The sequence below is a fragment of the Balaenoptera musculus genome, chromosome 10, assembly GCF_009873245.2.
Source record: "Balaenoptera musculus isolate JJ_BM4_2016_0621 chromosome 10, mBalMus1.pri.v3, whole genome shotgun sequence".
Taxonomy (NCBI): domain Eukaryota; kingdom Metazoa; phylum Chordata; class Mammalia; order Artiodactyla; family Balaenopteridae; genus Balaenoptera; species Balaenoptera musculus.
The window spans coordinates 97,417,574-97,437,476 of record NC_045794.1 but is presented as its reverse complement, the minus strand read 5'-3'; the positions used below and the strand labels follow the sequence as shown (position 1 = coordinate 97,437,476).

The window sequence follows — 19,903 nt, the reverse complement described above, 5'->3', positions numbered from 1 at the left end:
CTGGCACATAAGTACTCAAAACATGTTAGCTGCCCTTAAGTTCCAAGAACCTCCCTCCCCCATTTGTCAACACATTTCTGTATTTCTGAGCACTCAGTGGAAAAGTCTGTAGTTAGACTTGGGGCGTCATTTAAGGGTCTTACCACACTGCCTGGATGACCAAAATCAGAAAGTAAAGTCAGGCCAAGGGGTGAAATGTTACAGAAGCAAAATGGAAAACGGATTCTTTTTAATTAGCTGTTGCCACTATCTCTTCCCCTGGAAGAGAATCTTCTGCTGCCTCGGTTTCCTCATCTGTATAATGAGGTTGTAGTCATCATACCTGCCTGCAAGGCTGTAGTGAGATCTTGGACATGAAAGCACTTTGTAAACTCAAGAGCACAATGCACCTGAGTTACTGATTAAGAGTATGGGTTCTGGACAATCTAAAATGAGTGACCTTAAACAAGTTAACATCTTCTGGCCTCAGTCTCCTGTAGAATGGGAGCAAAAAGAGTATCTATCTCAAGGGACTGTAGTAAGGAATAAGTGAAACAATTTAAGCGTTTGGGGCCTAGAATATCATTAGAGCCCACCTATTCAGAGTTATTATTATGATGACTAACCTATTCACTGGACTCCTCGCCCCCAAGGAGCAGGTGAAAGCCTGATGGAGCAGCGACACCAACACTGGCCCAGGAACTGTGCTCCGTAACCAGCTGGGTGACCTTGAGCAAGTCGCTGACCCTCTCCAAACTTTGGGTTCCGTGATCACAAAATGATCCCTGTGCTCCTACCAGCTCTTCCTCTCCGCTGTTAAGGTCGCCGGAACAAAGGCCACCCGCTCCCCAGCCTGTCCCCGAGGGGCCACAACTCAAAATTCCTGCTGCTCAACTCCCTTTGCAGCGCGACAGCAGAAGCGCCCGGGTCTCTATCCCGGAGAGATGCGTCCGCACTCCGCCGCCACCGCTCGCTTCATCAGCAACTTGCTTCTGCAGCCGCTCGCTGCCCAAAGTTTTCCCAAGCGCCAGGAGACTCGGCCGTGTTTCAACCCCGGGAAGACCAAGGGTGAGGGCGCAGAGCCTGGGGTCCCGGCCCGGGGAATCCCAAAGCCGCCCACGCTGCCGGGAGTGGAGTGACAGGTGCGACGCGGAGCCACTGGGCGGGCAAGCGTGACCTCGCACCGCGCGTGTAGGAGCGCGAAGGAGGCAGCGGCCGCGCGCTCTACTCTGGCTGCTCCCGCCAGGCCCCCGCGACGCCCCCGGCTCCGCGTTCCCGGCCCCACGACCCTCGCTGCGCTTCCGGACACGAGGCGCCCCGGAGCAGATCCCGCGGCCTGCCCGAGCGGAACGACCGGGCGGGGCTCAAACCCGCAGCGCCCGGAAGGGTTGGGGACAGCCGGGCCGACCGCGCCTGCCGGGTCTTCCCGCGCGAGACGGGGCTGCCGGGGGGTGGGCGCACGCGCACCCGCGCGCGCCGCCGTAACCCCTTCCTCCCCGCGCGCCCCCGCACTCCCACCCACCCACCCACCACTCACCGTCGATGTCCCCCAGGGTCAGCTCGTCACCCAGCTCCGTGAGCGTCTCCATGGTCTCCAGACCGCCCAGCTCTCCGCTCCCGTCCATCGCCCGGCTCGGTGCAGAGGAACCCCTGCCGTCCCGCTCAGGGAGACGCGGGGGCGGTGCCGCCGTCACCGCCCATGACACCCAACAGCCCCCGCCGGGTACCGCCTCACCGGCCGGTGCCAGCCGCCGCCATGTTTGCGCCGCGCGGGCGGGGCGGGGCGGGATTGCCCCGCCCCAACCCGCGCCCTCTGTGGCCCCGCCCCCAGGCCGCGCGCGCTCCCTTGTTTGTTGTCAATAGGACCAGGCTTGTCCTGGCCAATCGGCGCGCGAAGCGGCGCGTGGGGTGATGGCGCGTCAACGATCAGCAGCTCAGATTTGCATATCGAGGCCCCTCCCCTGGCGGCCTCTTAGCGAATGCGGAGAGAAGCCTCCAGGTCCTCAGCCCAACCTCCTTCCCGTAGTTTAAAGGAACCCCTCCCTTTTCTGTTGGTTCGGCTCCACAAGCTACTCCATCCACCCGCTGGGGAATGAAGGGTTAACACCTCCCACCCCCCGCCCGCTGGGCGCCCCCAGAGTAAGTCTTGAGCACATTACGTCATCGTCCCAGCTGTGTCTCCCCCACCCTAGCCCCCGCCCCCCCCGCCCCCCAGCTCGCTTGGGAGGCGGGTAGAATCAAAACTGGACCCCAGTACCGGGGCCAGGAGGAGTATGGAGATCGTTCACTTAACGTTCCTCCCAAGCCCCTTACAAAGGCGGCTACCGAGGCTCCCGAACTGCCCAAGTACGGAGCGTATTTTACAAACTCTGCGCCCTTGCACCTGCCGCGACCACGCGCTTACTCCAGCTGTCTCACCCCGGGTACCTCAATCTCCTGCAGTCCTTTAAAATAATGCCAGTGCCCGGAACCACCACAAGTATTCTGAGGTGGGTTCCGAGCACGACATCTTGACAAAGTTCCGCAGGGATTCTGAGGCGCAACCCACCCACGGATTCCCACTCTTTCAGCCACCGCACTTCCAGTATTGCAGCTGGTCACGATGTAAACAACTGTGCAGGTTTCTAGGAATTTATACTAAGGAATAAACGTATGAGTGCTCAGAGAAGTGCGCCCTCAAAGGAGCTCATCAGAGTCCGCTGTAACAGGGAAAAATTGGGAAGTCCAATAAGGACCTCATGAATATACCTGTTGACACAAGACTTCCACGATATATTGTTAAAAGGGAACACTATGTTTCCTGCTAGTCTGTGAGAGGTAGCAGTTGCTTTGTGGTCAAGACTTAAGAGTTCAAAGACTGCGTGGAAGCAGTCATGTGGATTCACTTACAAACCGTGTGACTTTGGGCTGGTTAAATAACTGTTCTTTTTTTTTCTCAGTTTTTTCATCTCTAAAACGGGGGGAACAGTGCACCCTTGTAGTGGTGAAGATTAAGTGAGATCATCTGCACACTCATTTGACAATATTTATTGAACATTTCTGTGGCAGGCAAAGAGACAGTTCCTGCCCTCTGAGAGCTTCCAGTCTGGTGAAGAAAACAGACATTGATATTTAAGACAAAACCTAAAATTATGAGGAGAGAACTGCATCTGGCATAGCTAGGGGAACACACAACATGGACAAAGGCGCCGAGGCAGAAGGAGCTGATGCAAGCCAGCACTTGGAATAAGTCCTGACACACAGTGCCCATACAAGGTAGCTACTGTAACTGAAAAGTTACATGTGATCTGTGTGTCACATGAAGGACAGAAAGGATGGAAGGCCTGAGAGCTGAGTGTCAGTGATGGTTATGGGAATGGTGGGATTTAGGGTGAATTTTACTTTCTTCTTGGTATTTCAGTATTACTTAAATTACTTTTTATAATTAACATGTATAACATAATAAATAAAGTACCTTATTTGGGGGGAAAAAAGACAAGAAAGTTCTTTTGTTTACATGCAGGAGTGCTGGTATAGATTATACTAGTCTCACCCTGAAACAGAAAACCAAACCCTGCTGCCTTGCTCTGGACGAGGCACTGAGCTGGACAGTGCCACCTGCAACTCCACCATTCAGTGGCTCTCACAGGGCTCCCCACAGTGGGGGGTGACTGTCTGCTGGCATATCATATGACTCACTTTCATTTGGTCCAATGCCTTCCCGTCCCAGAGCCTCAGTAACCCTCTGCAGAGGGCTACCTGAGTACCAGGAGGTCAGGTAAATGGGCACAGTGCCTCCCACCCTGCAGCTGTTCCCATAGCTCCCAGCTGGAGCTGCCCAGGGAGGAGAGCAGAGTGGTTCTGTTTGTACCTTTGAAGGTGTCAGATGGGAAAACTTGGGCCCACTGGAGGGTGGAGAGGAAGGGATCAACCAAGATGGTGAGAAGTGAAGGTGTAGAAGGAAGAACCCAGGAGGATAAAGATGCTAAATGGGACAGAGGTGAACACAAGTTAAGACTGGGCTCCTCTCTTTGGCTGTGCACACAGTGGGTGCTCAGCAAATCCACGGGACGACCGAAGAACCATCAGAGAAGGGCTCTTGTCACTGAGAAGCCAGGCCCAAACCTCAGAGAAGCAGTTTAGGGCTGGGCAGAGGGTTCAGACATTATCAAATTCATTACACCAATGAAGCCACAGCACAGGGAAGGGGTGGGCCAGGGTCACTCAGCAAGTCTGATGGGCTAAGACTCTGGGTCTCCCTTGGGCACTGTTAGTGGTAGAGGGTTGGGGATAGTTGTGTGTCTCTCCCCTGGCTTGGCAAAGTCAAAGAGACAGAGCTAGAATTCCCCCCAGAGCCCCTCCCTTCTCTGCCTGGAAGGGATATGACAAGGGCGGCTGCCCACTCAGGGCCTAACTCCCTCTGCAGCTTCCCTGCTCCATGGCCCTGGGCTTTTCTTACACACCTCCTGACACAGGGAGCTTGCTGTCTGATCAATCCAGCTCGGAGCAGCCCTACCATTACAAAGCACAGCCTCCTGCAGAGCTGCAGCCTGTCCCCCAAGGGCCCCCACCCGCAGGCTACGGTCTCCCTGAGCTGCCAGGGAGGACAAGTTGATTCTTCCCCGAGCCTGCTCGATGACTGTCCCTGGATATCTGAGGACAGAGATCATGCTGCTCCAAGGCTGTCTTGGGCTAAACACCCTCCCAGGATACTTCTGGTCCCTTCTCAACACGGATCCCTTGTCCATGACAGTGCTGAGAAGGGAACTGGAGGTCAAAGCCAAGCCCCTGCTTTGCTGCCCTGCCAGGGCTTGAGGCTCCTCTGAGGAGGAGGAATATCCTCTAAGGTGGTCTCTACATCTGAGGGCCCCCTATCTCCCGACCCAGGCCCCTCTCACCTGCCCCATGGAGAGGCTCACAGCTCCCTGGGGCCCAAACCAACCTGTTAGCCCAGAGCATTTGCTGGCTTTTATTGTCTCTGCAGGGGATAACTGTGCCAGGCAACACAGTGACACAGTGGGGCCAGCAGCAGGCATGACACCTCCATACACGGCTCAGAGCCCAGTTCTGCTGCCTCCCCAGGAAGGGCAGCAGCCAGCTGGCCAGCGGTCCTAACCCAGCGGGAGAGTCCAGCCCAGGATCCCTCCTGCTCCCCACAGCGTCTCTACAGGGTTAGGTCTGCAGCAGAGCGCCCTCTGAAGGCTCCCTTGGCACCCCTCCAGGGAGGTCCCTGGGAAGAAATGCAGCCCTCTGCGGCCCAGTCCCTGCAGCTGGGGCTCAGAGCCGGCTCCAGGGGGCTGAGCAAACTCGGCCTCCCCTCTCACAGGGGCCAGCTCTCACCACCAGTCATACCGCTGCATTCTCCTCTTCCTCCCGACTGGCCTCCTCCTGGCCCCTTGAGCCCTGGGCTGCTCCAGGGCTATAACTCGGACTGGGATCTTGAGATCCGAGGGCCTTTTCGGATCTCTTTCCGCTTCTCCTCTTTCTTCCGGCGTTTCTCCTCTCCTCTCAGGGCCTTCTGGAAAGGGTCAGTGCTGGTGATGAACTGAGGGGAAGAGCAGAGTGGTCTGATTAAGTCTGCTGGCAGCAAAGAGTTGCCTCTGAGCTAGGCCGCTGTGGGGACAGGAAGGTCACTTAGACACAGGCCCTGCCCTCGGGAAGCCTGCAGACATGGAGATAGTTAAATGGGCTTGGGGAAACTGCTGAGCGGGTCTTGGAAGATAAGCAGGAGCTTGCCAAGCAAACAGGACGAGGGAAGAGGACATTCCAGGCAGAGGGACGGGTGCTGAACCTGCATGGTGCATCTGAGGAACAACAGAAAGACTCCACTCAGGGTGAAGGGGCTGAGTGCAGAAGACCACCGCAGACCCCCAGAACCCTGAGGAGGAGATGGCAGCCAGCAAGAGTAAGACAACAGGGGTCCTGCCGCTTGCGAACGAGTTGCAACATCTAGGCAAGGGAGTGTACGGGAAGCAGGTGGGCCAGGTTAAACTGGCAGACCCTGAAAGAGGTGGAAAGAAGATGACAGTGGTGCCCAGGCTCGTGGCTTCCACAGTGGATGCACGGTGGTACCCAGGGAGGAGATGGAAACACAGGGCGAGCTGGGTAGGAGGAGGAGGAGGCCTTCAGGCGGGGTCATCCCCAGGCCCTCTGCTCATCTTCCCCCACTCTCCAGACCGGCTCATCTGAACCCAGGGCTTCCGTTCCACCTCTATAGTCAGCTACCACTCAAATGTGCATCTCCCTATCTAAATGCCTGTCTGACACCTCCACTAATGTGCACAAACGTGCCCCAAGCCCAGCATGGCTCCATCTCCCCAAAACCCAGTCCCCTTCCAGAGTCTCTGTCCTCATGAACAGCAGTGCCCCACAACCCGGTCGAGGCAAGTAAGGCAGAGACCAAGTATTCCCCCCACCCCCACCCCTACCCCTCACAGTCCATTGCCAAGGCCTGGCCCATTTTACCCCCTAAGTCTCAAACCCGTCTACTTCTCTCTGTCTCACCTATCCTACTGCTACCCCCATCACCTCCCCCACCACCCTCCTGATAAATCTGGGCATCTCCCAGGGCCTCTCCACACCCAATTTGGTTCCTCTTAAGCCATTCTCCTCACTGCAGTTAGCTGTTTTCAAAATGTAAGTCTGACTCCTGCTTAAACCCTTCCACGACTCTCCATTACTCTCAGGACAAGGTTCCACACAGCTGCATCTGCAGGTCCACCCTGCCCCCCTCTCCTCCTCCCTCACTTCTGGTCCCTGGGTTCCTTGGCTCCCACTTCCAGGCCTCTGCACGTGCTGTGGCTCTTCCCAGCCCCCACTCCCTCTGCCACATTAGCTCCAGCTCAGCTGTCACCGTCCTTGGGGACCTGCCCTGGCTCCCGGCTGGGGCTGCCTCCTCTGCTTCCTTCTCAGTGCTTCTACCCTGCCACCACCTGCCTCTGTGACCACCTGCTTCGTGCCTGTTGCCCCCACTGGACCACACTCTCCACGAGGACAGGCGGATCGTGTCGAATGCTGCTCACTGAGCCACAGGCCCCCAGTGCAGGGCCTGCCGGGCTTATAGATGGTACTTAGCATGTATTTTTTAAATGAATGAATGAATCACGTTAGAATATGAGATACAATAGTACCCAAGACTCAGGTAACTTTGTTGTGAAATACACCCATTTTATTTGTTCATACGATAAATCTGATAAATGTTTGATCAAGGTAGACGTTAAAAACAAATTAGGGGCTCCACCTTGTGGAGTAATCCACCTACCATGTTAGACTGAACCACAAGTCTGGAAGATGGGGTGAAGTCAGAGAAGTGCAGCCCAGAGAGGGTAAGTGATCTGCTCAAGTCACACAGCTAGTCCCAACTGGGGCTAGCCCCCAGGCCTCCCACTTCCCTGACCAGTGCTTTCCCTATCACACTCTGCCTCCTATCCCTACAAGTTAATTCTGATCCTCTTGGGAGGAAGGAGGAGCTGGGAGACTCCTCAAGCCACAGAGGACTCCACACTCTTGGCTCTGGCTTGGGGAAGGACAAGTCAAGAGATCCTGGCCCCACCAGCTAGGTGGGGCAGAAGAGAAACAATGCCTATCCCTTTCCTGGATCTCCTCCCCGCTAGGCCTGGCTAATGCCTACTTTAAATTCTGATGCTCACCTCGAGTGGACCCTTCGTGCTGACAATCCAGAATGTCTCCCTGCTCTACTCACTCTCCTGCTCTCCTAGACACACCTTGTCCTCGAACCTCCATCACTCCTCCCCTCCTCACTCGCAGCCCATGACCTTGCTTCCTGTTCCAAAGAGGATGGAAACACTCAGAAGACAACTTCCGCAAGCTCCCACCACCATACCCACCAACCCACTTGCTGCTGTGCCCACACTGCTCTTCCAGGCTAGGCCATGCCTCCCCCCGGGCACCAGCTCTCCTCTCCCCGCTCCCTTCCTCAGGGATGAGGCTCCAGCAACTCTCCTACCCCTGCACCATCGGTTCTTCCTCCCTAATAGGTGGGGGGGGGGTGTCCCATCAACATGCAAACGTGCTGTAGTCTCTCCCATCCCACTAAAATTTCCCCTGGAAACCACACCCCCCTCCAGCTAGTCTCCCGTTGATCTGCTCCCCTTGAAAACAAAACCTTTATGATAAGCTACAAGGATATACTGTACATCGGGAATTATAGCCATCATCTTGTAATAACTTTTAATGGAGTATAGTCTGTAAAAATACTGAATCACAGGCTTCCCTGGTGGCACAGTGGTTAAGAATCCACCTGACAATGCAGGGGACGCAGGTTCGAACCCTGGTCCGGGAAGATCCCACATGCCGTGGAACAACTAGGCCCGTGCGCCCCAACTACTGAGCCTGCGCTCTAGAGCCCGCGAGCCACAACTACTAAGCCCATGTGCCACAACTACTGAAGCCCGCATGCCTAGAGCCCATGCTCTGCAACAAGAGAAGCTACCGTCATGAGAAGCCTGCGCACCGCAACCAAGCGTAGCCCCTGCTCGCCGCAACTACAGAAAGCCCGCATGCAGCAACAAAGACCCAACACAGCCAAAAATAAAAATAAATAAAATAAATTTTAAAAAAAAGTGAATCACTATGCTGTACACCTGAAACATTAAAAAAAAAGAAAAACTCTTCAAAAGCGTCACCTGTACTTGATAGGATGCGTCCACTTCCTTTCCTCTCATTTTCTCCAAACTCAGTCTTTTGTCCCCACCACTCAACCAAAACAGCTTTTACTGAGATCTCTGATGGCACGTCTCCAGGCTGCTAAATCCAGTGGCTGATTCTCAGCCGCATCTTCCTTGACCCTCCAGCGGCATCTGACAGGAAGATCACTTCCTCCTTCCTGTCACTTTCCTCACATGGCCTCTGGGAAATGATTCCCTCTTGGGTTTGCTACATTAGCACTGACTGATCCGTCTTGGGGTGCTTTGCTAGCTCCTCCTCATTCTCCCATCTCTAAGTGCAGGCACATCTCAGGCCTCAGGCCTCAGACCACTGCTCTATCTGCCCTGCCCTTCTGCTACTCTCACATTTGTAGCTCTAGCTTTAAGCTCTCCCCTGAAATCCAGTCATACACCCAGTCGCCTCCTTGACATCTTCATTCAGATGCCCATCAGGTCCAGAAACGAGGTCTCGATCCCCGATCCAGCCCTCGACCTTGTCCCACCAGTTTGCCCATTTTAGAAATGGCAGCCCCATTCTTCCACACACTCAGGTAAAAAATCGTCGAGTCATCCTTAATGCAGCTCTTTCACTCCAGATCTGCTTCCTTAGTGAATTTTATTGGCTCTGCCTTCAAAACAGAACCAAAATCTCACCATTCCTCGCCAGCGCCACCGTTGTCACCCTGGGTCAAGCCACCGTTAACTCCCAAATAGACAAGCGCAGCACCCTCCTTACCAGTATCCATCTCCTCCCTGGTCCCCCTCACTATTCTCCACACAGCAGCCAGGCTGATCCTTTAAAAGGTTAAGTCAGAGACCCTCACCCTGCTCCTATGTGTCTTGGAGCCAAAGCCCTTGAGAAGACATGCAAGGGTCCTGTGCTCTGGCCTACAACTCTGACCTCACCCCCTCTCACACTCCCCACCCTTCCAAATATGCTTCCAATTCAGGGCCTTTGCACTTGCTGCTCCTTCAGCCTGGAATGTTCTTCCCCCAGAGACACAGCTGGCTCCCTTGCTGTTTCACGTCTTTGCAGTAAGAATCTTCTGTGTCCAAGTCATGTGAAATAGCAACTGTATTCCCACGTTATCCCTGGAATTCCTTAACCACGTTCCTCTGCTTTTTTTCTCCGTAGCCCTTATCACCACCTATCATATATTTTTTATTGACTGTCTATCTCCTCCAACTAGAATGCCATTCCCAGGAGGGCAGAGCTAGAATGCTTCTCTAGTGGCTGGGATTCAGTAGATGCTCACTAAACGTTGAACAAATGCATGTGCTATGCCTCTGAGCCTTTGTGCAAGCTGTTCCCTCTGCCTGGGAAGGTCTTCCCTGAGCTGGTCAACCTGGCACTTCTTACTTATCCCAGCGCCTCCGCCCCCTACTTCCATAGGCTCCCTCGCATGGGTCCTTCCCTCTTGCACTGGTACAGAGATCATGCTAGATTGGGACTGTGTTTCTCTGCTACCTTCCCCAACAGACGGTGAGCATCTTCAGAGCAGGGAGAGGGCCAGCTCCCTCTGGACTGGGACAGTGGCCAGCACGAAGCCTGATACAAGTTGGCTCTAGTGATGGGTATGTAGTAGGAGGGGACTCCCAGAACACCCACTGGTATGGAGAGAGTGCCCAAGGTGAGCGGAGCAAACCTGGGCTGTTGCTGGTGGACAGGTCCACACGGGATACCAAAAAGTGAGTAAAACCTTGGGACCGTCCCCAGCCAATAAAAGGAAAGTATGTTGCTTCTGCGGTATGCCCAAGCAGAGCACATTATGATGAAGCTAAATTACATCTATCCTGGAGCCCATTCTCTCTGTGCCCCATGCTCTCACCCTCCTCATGTATGAGAGGCATTCACGATCTGCAGGGCAAGGAGAGCCAGTGACACAGCAAAAAAAGCATCTCCATGGGAGCCCCCTCATTGGGAAAGGCAATCTGCCATGGCCTTGAGCATCCCTGCATGTTCTTGCCGCGTACACCAAGAACCCAGCCCTGACTGTTCTTACCCAGGCCATTTATCAGGGTTGTGACTGCAGCAAGCAACCTTGAAGGATGTGTCATCTTGGTTTTACATGAAGGGGAGGCAGCTACGCTAGTGTGGAAAACCATATCCCCCACTCTGTCACCTGAAGCAAAGCCACTAGTTCAACAGGGCCCTCGAGTCAGAGGTTCCTCTGAAAACTCAGGCCTGTCCTCTGATTGTTCGCCTAAATTAAGAGCTAATGGTGCTGTGCAGGAGAGTTAACATGGCTGGCCTCACTGCTATCTTTTAGAAGGCCTGCTTCCAAGGCTGGTCCTTGGCTGGTGTCTGGGAACTTGGTTTCTGGGAGGGATTCCCATCACCCGAACTGATAAGAGTGGCTCACTGCACCTAAACTGTGCAAAAATGTGGTTTATGCTAAACACCCACTTTCCTTCTGGAGTCTGGAATTTTGGTATGTGCTCGGCAGAGGGTGCCTACGTGACCAGTTCCCAGTAGAAACTCTGGGCGCTGAGTCTTTAACAGGCTCTCCTGATAGACAACTTTTCACACATATTTTTATAACCTGTTGCTGGGGGAATAAATTGTGTCCTGTGTGACTTCACTGGGAGAGACTCTTGGAAGCTTGTGTCTGGTTTCCCTTAGACTTCACCCAAGGAGCATTCTCCCTTTGCTGATTTTACTGTGGATCCTTTCACTGTAATAAATCATGGCCTCGAGTACAAGTACTCACTGAGTCCTGTGAGTCCTCCTAGCGAATCACCAACCTTGGGGCGGCTTTGGGAACCCTCGGCACAGGTGACCATGGGCAGCAGGAGCCATCTAGCCCCAGGGGTGACACTGGAAGACCGACTGCCATAAAGGCTAGTAAGACAACAACCTGAACTAAAAGCCGTCACTCTTGCCTAGACAATATTCCTAATGACCAGGCATGTTGTATTCTTACTGACTGTTGTCAGTGTCCGAGCCATCTGGTCTGCCAGATGAGCAGGCTACAAACTGGCAGATCAAAGGTGGCCATCCCTCTTGGGGGCCATGACCTGTGGAAACAAACTGTGGTTGGCAACGGGACAGTCTGGGTCACTCGCTTAGATGCTCATAGCCAATTCTCTGATGAGACCAACCAGAATCAAAAGGCTGATCAAGCCTACACAGCCCAGTTGACTGGCACTGCCACCTGCATGCATCATTGTACTAAATGTGGCAACACACTCACCACCATGGACTGACACAAAGCAGAGGACTCTGTATTTCTGGTTCAGCTACTTAGAGTCCCTGGTTGGAACAGTATGGCCCAAGATCATTAGAATAATGACCACTTGGGGGACTTCCCCTGGCGGTCCAGTGGTTAAGACTCCACGCTTCCACTGCAGGGGGCACGGGTTCGATCCCTGGTTGGGGAACTAAGATCCTGCATGCTGCGTGGCACAGCCAAAAAAAAAAAAAAAGAAAGAATAATGACCACTTGGTTGAGCACGCTCCTTGCCAAGTCCCCCTGTAGTGGCCCATGTGGGCCAAGATGGGAGATATGTGTCTGTGGAAATCTTGCAAAAATGCCCTTGTCCCACTCACATCTGACCCTTCTGAACAAAAAGTCTAGGTGAAAGTAGGGAATAATTGGAGAAAAGTGAAATTATAGGTCCCGGGATGTGACATGTTGATTTTGTACCAATAATCTGGGGAGGGAGTGCCTTAGATCCCAGGAGGTGTGTGGAACAATTAACCCTCTTTGTCCTTTAGATCCAGCACTGCCGCCTGGCAAAACAATCCTAGGGTCCACCCCAGCCAAGCGGCAGCTGCAGTTGAGAGTCAGACCAGCTGTCCAGTGTGTCATTCTCAACCACGTGACAGGAATATTCCCATTGACGCAGTCAGTCCTGAACTATTCTGCTGTGCCTGATACCATCAAAGGCAGCTCCCAAAGTAACCCCGTGCAGACACACAGACCAGTACAACCTTGCTTCAACCTGACACACACATCCACCTGCTTCTCCTGACCCCTGAGCGAGCCCGGTTGTGCCATGTAGGGCAACTGAGGCTGCAACTCAGCAGCAACACTGCCTCCAGGGCTCAGCCAAACAATGCAATGGTGACCCAAATCAAGTGGTCACATGTAGGAGACAGTGGGCCACAGAATGCCTCTCCACTGGGGATGAGCGTTGCTTCGGGTCTATCTATTGGCCCCTGTAATCACTGGCAATGACATCAAAGATGAGCAGCTCAGTCTAAACCCTTGTATGGGTGGTAACAGATGATAGATTGGTCTTAGACCACACGCTGAGTTTCTAATGTAAGACCTACTGCCCCCGCCCCCCCCAGGACTTACCAGAGCTGGCTAAGCCCAGGACCCTGGAGCACATGGCTGAGACCAACACTGCGCGTGGCCGCATCCCGCTGCTGAGTCCTACTGACAGCAGTCTGAGGCAAGCTGAACAAATGTGGTCCTAGTCTCCACTGATCAGATCAATCACGGAATAGGACATTCACGTAGAAATGTGAGTTAAGCCAAGACACGCAGGGCTGATGGATGGACTGTGGGGAGGCAATCTCCATCGCCCTGCACATTCTTGCTGGTACACCGGACCACTCTGTACCTGGGCCATTTCTCAGGTTGTGTTTGCAGAAAGCAACCATGAAGGATGAGGTGATACCTGCCTGCAAACAAAGACTTGGTTTGCTTCTGTTCATTATAAAGGTGGTGAATTTCCCAAGCTTGGTGCTCCTAGACTTGATGTAAACCCACTGCATGCGTGGCATTTGCCTGGGCCCCTCTGTGTCACCCTCCTGGGACTTGGGGAATAAGGGAAACCCACATGACCAGGCCAACAGCAACTGCTTTTGCTGCAATAAACTCTGATGTCTCTAACCTGTCAGCATCCATGAAACAGCAGCAAAATCCTAAACCTTCAGAGGTCCCTCCCTACACCTGAGGGGAGCTTGTGATTTGAGGAGTACAGTGCTTCGGCCCTTCCTCCCTGCTGCTCTGGCCCTGCCCTGCCACCTCTGATCTCTTCCTCCCCTCTACCGTGTGTCAGTATCTGTCGTGCTTCCCCTGCAGCCTCCAGCTCTCAGAGCCCACCTCAACCCCTAGGAGGAGAACATGTGCAGGAATGTGGGACAGAAGCCTGGCTGGGTGCTCAGAGGCTCAAGGGCAGAGAAGCATGGCCTGACCTCCCATGGCTTCCCTGACATTCGCCTGATGGGAACAGGGCCTACCATGCACTGGGATGGATGTGTTCATAGCCTCTGACTGGCCCTCACAGCTGAGGTCCACACCGCACGGACAGACAGGGAGCTGAGGCTAAGACAGGGCCAGCAGCTTGCCCGAAGGTACCAGTGAGCGAGTGATACTCAGGCCCAGACCCAGGCACTTCTGGCTCCAAGTCCAAAGCCTTCACACTCCACTCTAGGTGCCCCAGCCCCTGCAGGCCCTGGCCTCCCAGGGCTCAGCAGAGGCCAAGCAGACATGGCCACAGGTCCCAGCAGCTCACCTCTGTGTGGTCTACTTTAAATGGGTTCTGGAAGTCAGAGTCTTTCTCGCTGATTCCCAGCTCCTGGGCCATCTGTGGATGAGGAAAAGCTAGTCATCCTCTGCCTTCTCCTGCCTCCTGCTCACCCGAGGGCCACTCCCTCCGAGGCCTGAACAGATGTGGGCCAGGTGGTGACCCCTAGGGACCCAGGTCAGCATAGAACCCCATGAAAGGGCACCTCAAGGTGGTCCAAGGCTTATCACAGACAACACAACCAATGGCTGACATTCAGGCCTCACTAAAGGCAGATGTGTGGCTCACAGCGTACCACCAGACAGAGGGCTCCCGGACCTCCTCCGCCCCAGTCCTTACCAGGCTGAGGATGGGCGAGTGGGGGCCCTGGTCAAAGACGCCCGACTGGTTGCAGAAGCTGATGCCCCAGCGGATGAGGAGGTTCCAGTTGGAGTTGTGGTCAAAGCAGTGGTGCACGATTCTTGGGAAGCGCAGCACCACATCACCGAAGAAGGCCGTGTTCTCCACCACTTGGGAGAAAGCTGGTGAAAGGACCCTGATGAGTGGCCAGGGGAGATGCCCTTCTACAGCCCTCCTGGCCAGCCCTACGCACCCTCCAGAGAACAGAGGCAAGCCCACTAATCAGAGAAGGGGAATGGTGCCTGAGGCCCACAGGCTGCTGACCACATGTACAGTGCATGCTAACGGGCTTTATGTCTACCAGGTCACTGAATCATCAAAACCACCTTTAGAGGGAGATGTGTCTGCTATTCCCATTTCTCACATGGGAAACTGAAGCTGACGGCTCGTGAGTAGCAAACCTGGGCTGCAAACCCAGGGCTGTCTGACTCCAAAGGACATGCTCTTTCCCCTGTATCTCACAGCTCAGAAGACTCGTTTGCCATGGGGACCAGAGAGGTGGGTGTCATTTTGCAAAAGGAGGCATATGCATCCCATGAGGCTTCGCTGGGCCTAACCGCCCCAACTTGGTATCCTAATATCCAGCATTGGGCCCTGGTGTTAACACAACTACAGTGTCTGTGAGGGGTCAGTTCTGTTAGGATGGCCAAGGAACACATCAGGGTTTGTTTTCTTTTTAGTATATGCCCAATTTTATTTTATTTTAAATGCTTAAGTTCTTATTTTGAAATAATTTTAGACTTACATAATACACCACAAAATTCCTTCACTGGGCTTCCTCTAATGTTATCATCTTATATAACCATTGCACAACTATCTAAACCAGGAAATTAACATTGATACAATACTATTAATCAATCCATAGACCTAATTTGAATTTGGTCAGTTTTCCCACCAATATCTTTCCTCTAGTCAACAAATCAGTTTAGACTGAGTTTAGTGTCCATTATGGTAGCAGGTCCCCTGACCCAGGCTAGCATGAAGAATAGTAACTATACACCCAGCCCTGGTGGTAGCCCCTGTTTGAGTGACCCCTATAAATACGGCCCAGGCAGCCCTCACCAGCACTGGCCAGGCCACACAGAGATAAGCGGACTCCTACAAAGATATGCCAGGTTGGGTCTGAGACAAGTGGGGCAGGGACCCCTGGGCTTCAGAACACTCTTGAACCGCAAAGAACTCAGGAGTTCGCTTGGTTTACAGGTAAGAGCCAGGCAAACCACCTGTCCTCTTTCATGTGGAAACTGGAGGTAATAGTGCCTTCCTCAGTTATAGTGGAGATCAGAGATGATATTTGTAATGTGCCCAACATTCAATATGTAAAAGCTCCTTCTTCCTGTCTCAGACAGTGTGACCTAACAAACTCTACTGTTAGAATGTAACCAGTTAATGGGGAGAAATTACCACTGGAGAGAAATTCTTGGAAGAGGAGATGAAGAGATTCAAAATATTCTTTTATTTATCTATGTTGGTCTCACCTTGTCTCAAAAAGGATTTAAGGGGGTTGAGGCTTTTAGAACAGTACTAAAGAGTGATGGTAACTGCTCCCATGGGCCAGTCGCTTCAACAGGCCTCAGTTTTTTCTCCTATAAATGGGAACAACCCTTGCCATCTCTACCAGGAGGGTCAGGGTGGTGAAGGCAAGGATTTCTGGAGTGGAAGTGGGCAAAGGCTCCTCCCTAATTCCCCTGTCTCAAACACCTAACCACACGACAGAATATATCTGTGTCAGGGACACAGAAACTGGCTCTGAAACGAGCCGAGAAACACTCAGAGAATCATATACTAAGTGCCCAACCACCCAAAGAGACTCCTTGGAAGGTGCCACAAGAGGGTACTTCCAGAGAGAGAAAAAAGAGTGACAAGAACAAGAGGGAAGGAGCAGCTAGAGAAGATCAAGGATGGAGGGGGGAAGAGGAGAGGGCGAGATTGGGAAGACCATACCATCCTTCAGTTTCTCGTCCTGGGGGAAGGGCCCATCTGGGAGCACATCTGCAGCAATGAGCACTGTCCGGGAGTCCTCCAGCACCTGAGGGAACCCCACCTGGGCTGAGTGGCTTTGAAAAGGTCTTCCCAGACCGGCCCCAGCCCCATTTACTTCAACGCTACTTCAAATCTTCTGAGGGGCTTCCCTGGTGGCGCAGTGGTTAAGAATCCGCCTGCCAATGCAGGGGACATGGGTTCGAGCTCTGGTCCGGGAAGATCCCACATGCCACGGAGCAACTAAGCCCGTGCGCCATAACTACTGAGCCTGCGCTCTAGAGCCCGCGACACACAGCTACTGAGCCCTCGTGCCACAACTACTGAAGCCCGCGCGCCTAGAGCCCGTGCTCCGCAACAAGAGAAGCCACCGCAATGAGAAGCCCGCGCACCGCAATGAAGAGTAGCCCGCACTCGCTGCAACTAGAGAAAGCCCGCGCATAGCAACGAAGACCCAACATACCCAAAAATAAATAAATAAATAATAAAAATAAATTAATTACAAAAAAAAAAATGTTTCTGTGCATGCGCTTCCGCCTCATTGAACACCATCCCCTTGGGGAACTCCTACGCATCCATCGGTGCCCATATCAAAGACCAGGCCTGCCATGAGCTGCCCGCTGCCTGCATGCACCTTAAAGAGCCCCTTGAGCATGACATCAAGGATCTTGTACTGCTGGTGGACATCGTTCAGCTGTGCTAGGTTTTTCAGCGCCAACAGCTGCTCCCGCCGCTTCACCTCAAACATCTTCTTGTCTGAGCAGCATTAAGTTAAGGAACTGGCACCAGTTCTCCTGCCTGGATAATCCAGTGGTCCCGATCGAGAGGGTCCACCCTGGCCAGCAAGGCTCTGCCAGGGGCATAGATGTGCATGCCTGGGACTCCCCAGGGAACGAATAAACTCTCTGAGAAGCATATGAATCCTGCAACATATCACTCATCCACTTCAGAGGATTCCACACTCGACAACCTGAATACAACCCTCAGGACCTGGCTCCTGCCCTCCCCTCCCCATGGTCTTTCCCCAATCTCCCACAGCCACGCACTGCTCCCAGAACCTCTGCTCCTCTGCTCACACTGTACACTCTGCCTGGGGTGCCCCCCACCCTTCTCTATGAGTTTCTATTCTTTCAAGACCCAGCCCTTGGGTACGCAGCCCAGTATGCCAGGGCTTGGTCTCCGGCCAGGGTCTCACCCAAAAAGAACGAGGCACATGTACAATCCTCAGAGTCCTCATGGCTCTGAGATATATGCCTTGCCTTCTCAATTTAACATATGGGGAAACTGAGGTTCAGAACAGAACTGACTTGATCAAGGTCTGGTTAGAGCACCTTACTTCTTCTCTCCTGTTCCTATTAGGGGGGTCTGCTCCATCCCTGGAATCTCCCAAGGGGTTGTGGGTATAGAGAAACCTCATTTATAGACCCCTCAAAAACACCTCCAACCTCAAAGGATACAGATCTCCAGGCTCGGGTCCAGGGAGGTCCTCAGGGTGTCTGTGACTCCTGTCCCAGACAGTAGCAGGACAGGGAGGAAGGCCAGGAACTGAAGAAGGTCCATATCCAAGACTCTGGAGCTAGGGGAGTAACCCAGAGAAAGAAGGTGAGACCCAGAGCTTGGTGTTATATGAAACAGAAAGTGAGTTGAACAGCAACTTCCCCTGACATGACACAGCCTCCAAATACCAAGAACCCAGCTTTGGGAAGCCCTGGAGCCCCAGTTCCCAGCCCAGGGCCAGTGACCAACAGACACAAAATAAAGACATGGGATGATAGGAGGGAGGGAGAAAGATAAAGTCAGCAAGGCAGGGATGCTTAGAGAACAGGGATCAATGCCTGGAACCCTGCACTGGAGCTCTGGCTCTGCCTGACTTCGGCACCTTGGGCAAATTGCTCAGCCTCTCTGAGCTTCATCTTCCTCACTGCAAAATGCGGATAAGGAAGTCATCTCCCTGTTGCAGAGACAGAAGGCTGGGTGAGGCACTGTGCCTGAGGAAGGAGGGCCTGGTCAATATCATTGCCTCTCAATTCCCCCATCCTGGCCTCTCAGGAGGCCCAGGCAGTCAGAGATGTGAAACTTCTGGGGTTTCCCACCTTTCCTGACTTCTGTCATCAGAAAGGAAGAAGGGGTGCAGGGTGGGAAGGGAGGCAAGACAGTCTTGAGATAAGACGGCTGTTATTCTCTTAGGAACCACAGGCACCACAAGCAACACCTGTTCCTATCTAGGCAACATTCTCCAATTGCCTACTGAGTACCTGTCATGTTCTAAGCACTGTTCTAGAGCCGGGAATACGGCAGTGACAAACAAAATTCCCTGCACACTGGTACTTTCATCTCTAGTAGGGTTAAGAGACAACCAATAAAGTTGTAAAAGAAGCACAGAAAGATGAGAGGGAGTCAGCAAAGTGCAGTATTAAATACAGTAGTCAGAAGCAGCCTCTACTCAGATGATAGCTGCCCAACTGTACCCACGTGGAGACCAAAGCACAGAAAAATGAGGTGACTGCCCAAAGTCACTCATGGATTCTCAGGCTAAACCAAGAGTCTTAATGAGCACAGGCTATCTCAGAGCTGGCCACTGTTCTACTACGGCACCTAGGTATGTCCTAGAGATGCTCAGTTATTGACAGTGAGACCCCACACAGATCAACCAGAGAACCGCCCCCACCCCACGCTGATGAGACAACTGAAGCCTAGAGAATGGGAAGAAATAGTTCAAGCTCACCCAGAACCCTTACCTTCCACCGTCACGCTCCAGACTCAAGGGAACCAAACACTGGTTAAGGCAGAACTTGGGGTCAGGGGAAATCAGACAGCCGGTAATGACTGAAGCAGGAAGAAGTGGGAAAAGAAAGCCGAAAAAGCGGACTGCGTGGGGCAGATCCTGCTGTCTCTACTGTTACTCCCACTTATCCGCCTCTCAATCCCGCTCCCTGCCCCATGAGTCCCCAGAGCTCTTCCCGGCTGGGCGTGCGACTGACTCCGAGGCCATTCTGCAGAGGTGGCTTGGTGGTGAATCCTGAGCCGGCAAACCGGGCTCGGAGACCAGGGTCGCTGCCCCTAGCCTTTAGAGCTCCGGGAAGAGAAAGTCTTTCTAACGAGGAGAGCCGTCCGGGTCCGCGAATCCCAACCCCCACCCTGTGCAGCCAGTTCTGGGCCCTCGGTCCCACCCCCGCCCCCCAACGGGAGCCTGCCTGCCCGGCACCCCCGCCCCCACGTACCAGGCCGGGCGGGCGGGCGGACAGGAGTCAGCGTGCACCTCGCCTCGAGGGTCCGCAGACGACCGGCAGAGGCGCGGAACCTCAGTGTCCCAGAGCAGCCACGCAGGAACTGCCGAGCGCCGCCCCGCCCACCGCGCCGCCCCCGCCCAAAGATCGTGGGCCGCGACGGCAGCTCTTTGACCTAACTTCCGGCCCCGC

General features: G+C 53.7%; 2 protein-coding genes across 4 annotated transcripts in view; both read right to left on the bottom strand.

The window, feature by feature from the left end:
* SREBF2 (sterol regulatory element binding transcription factor 2) overlaps positions 1 to 1,773 on the bottom strand; it is a 60,309-nt gene extending 58,536 nt beyond the window's left edge. Inside the window, exon 1 of the mRNA XM_036864726.1 lies at positions 1,517 to 1,773. Within this exon, the coding sequence (XP_036720621.1) occupies positions 1,517 to 1,604 (88 nt within the window). The 5' untranslated portion in view covers positions 1,605 to 1,773. The remainder of the gene's footprint in view (positions 1 to 1,516) is intronic.
* Positions 1,774 to 2,990: 1,217 nt separating this feature from the next.
* Positions 2,991 to 19,866, bottom strand: CCDC134 (coiled-coil domain containing 134). 3 transcript variants are annotated; one of them, XM_036864728.1, is made up of 8 exons: positions 19,706 to 19,850; positions 19,223 to 19,310; positions 17,942 to 18,060; positions 17,119 to 17,240; positions 16,449 to 16,533; positions 14,445 to 14,626; positions 14,094 to 14,165; positions 2,991 to 5,503 (listed from the first exon to the last, which is right to left on the bottom strand). In XM_036864728.1, the coding sequence occupies exons 3-8, from the start codon at positions 18,042 to 18,044 to the stop codon at positions 5,378 to 5,380; spliced, it is 690 nt and encodes a 229-aa protein (XP_036720623.1). In that variant the 5' UTR covers positions 18,045 to 18,060; positions 19,223 to 19,310; positions 19,706 to 19,850; the 3' UTR covers positions 2,991 to 5,377. The 3 variants fall into 3 exon arrangements, with proteins under 3 accessions (XP_036720623.1, XP_036720625.1, XP_036720622.1); XM_036864730.1 differs by lacking the exon at positions 19,223 to 19,310 and having other exon boundaries at positions 19,749 to 19,866; XM_036864727.1 differs by lacking the exon at positions 19,223 to 19,310 and having other exon boundaries at positions 19,706 to 19,859.
* Between the last annotated feature and the right edge of the window lie 37 nt (positions 19,867 to 19,903).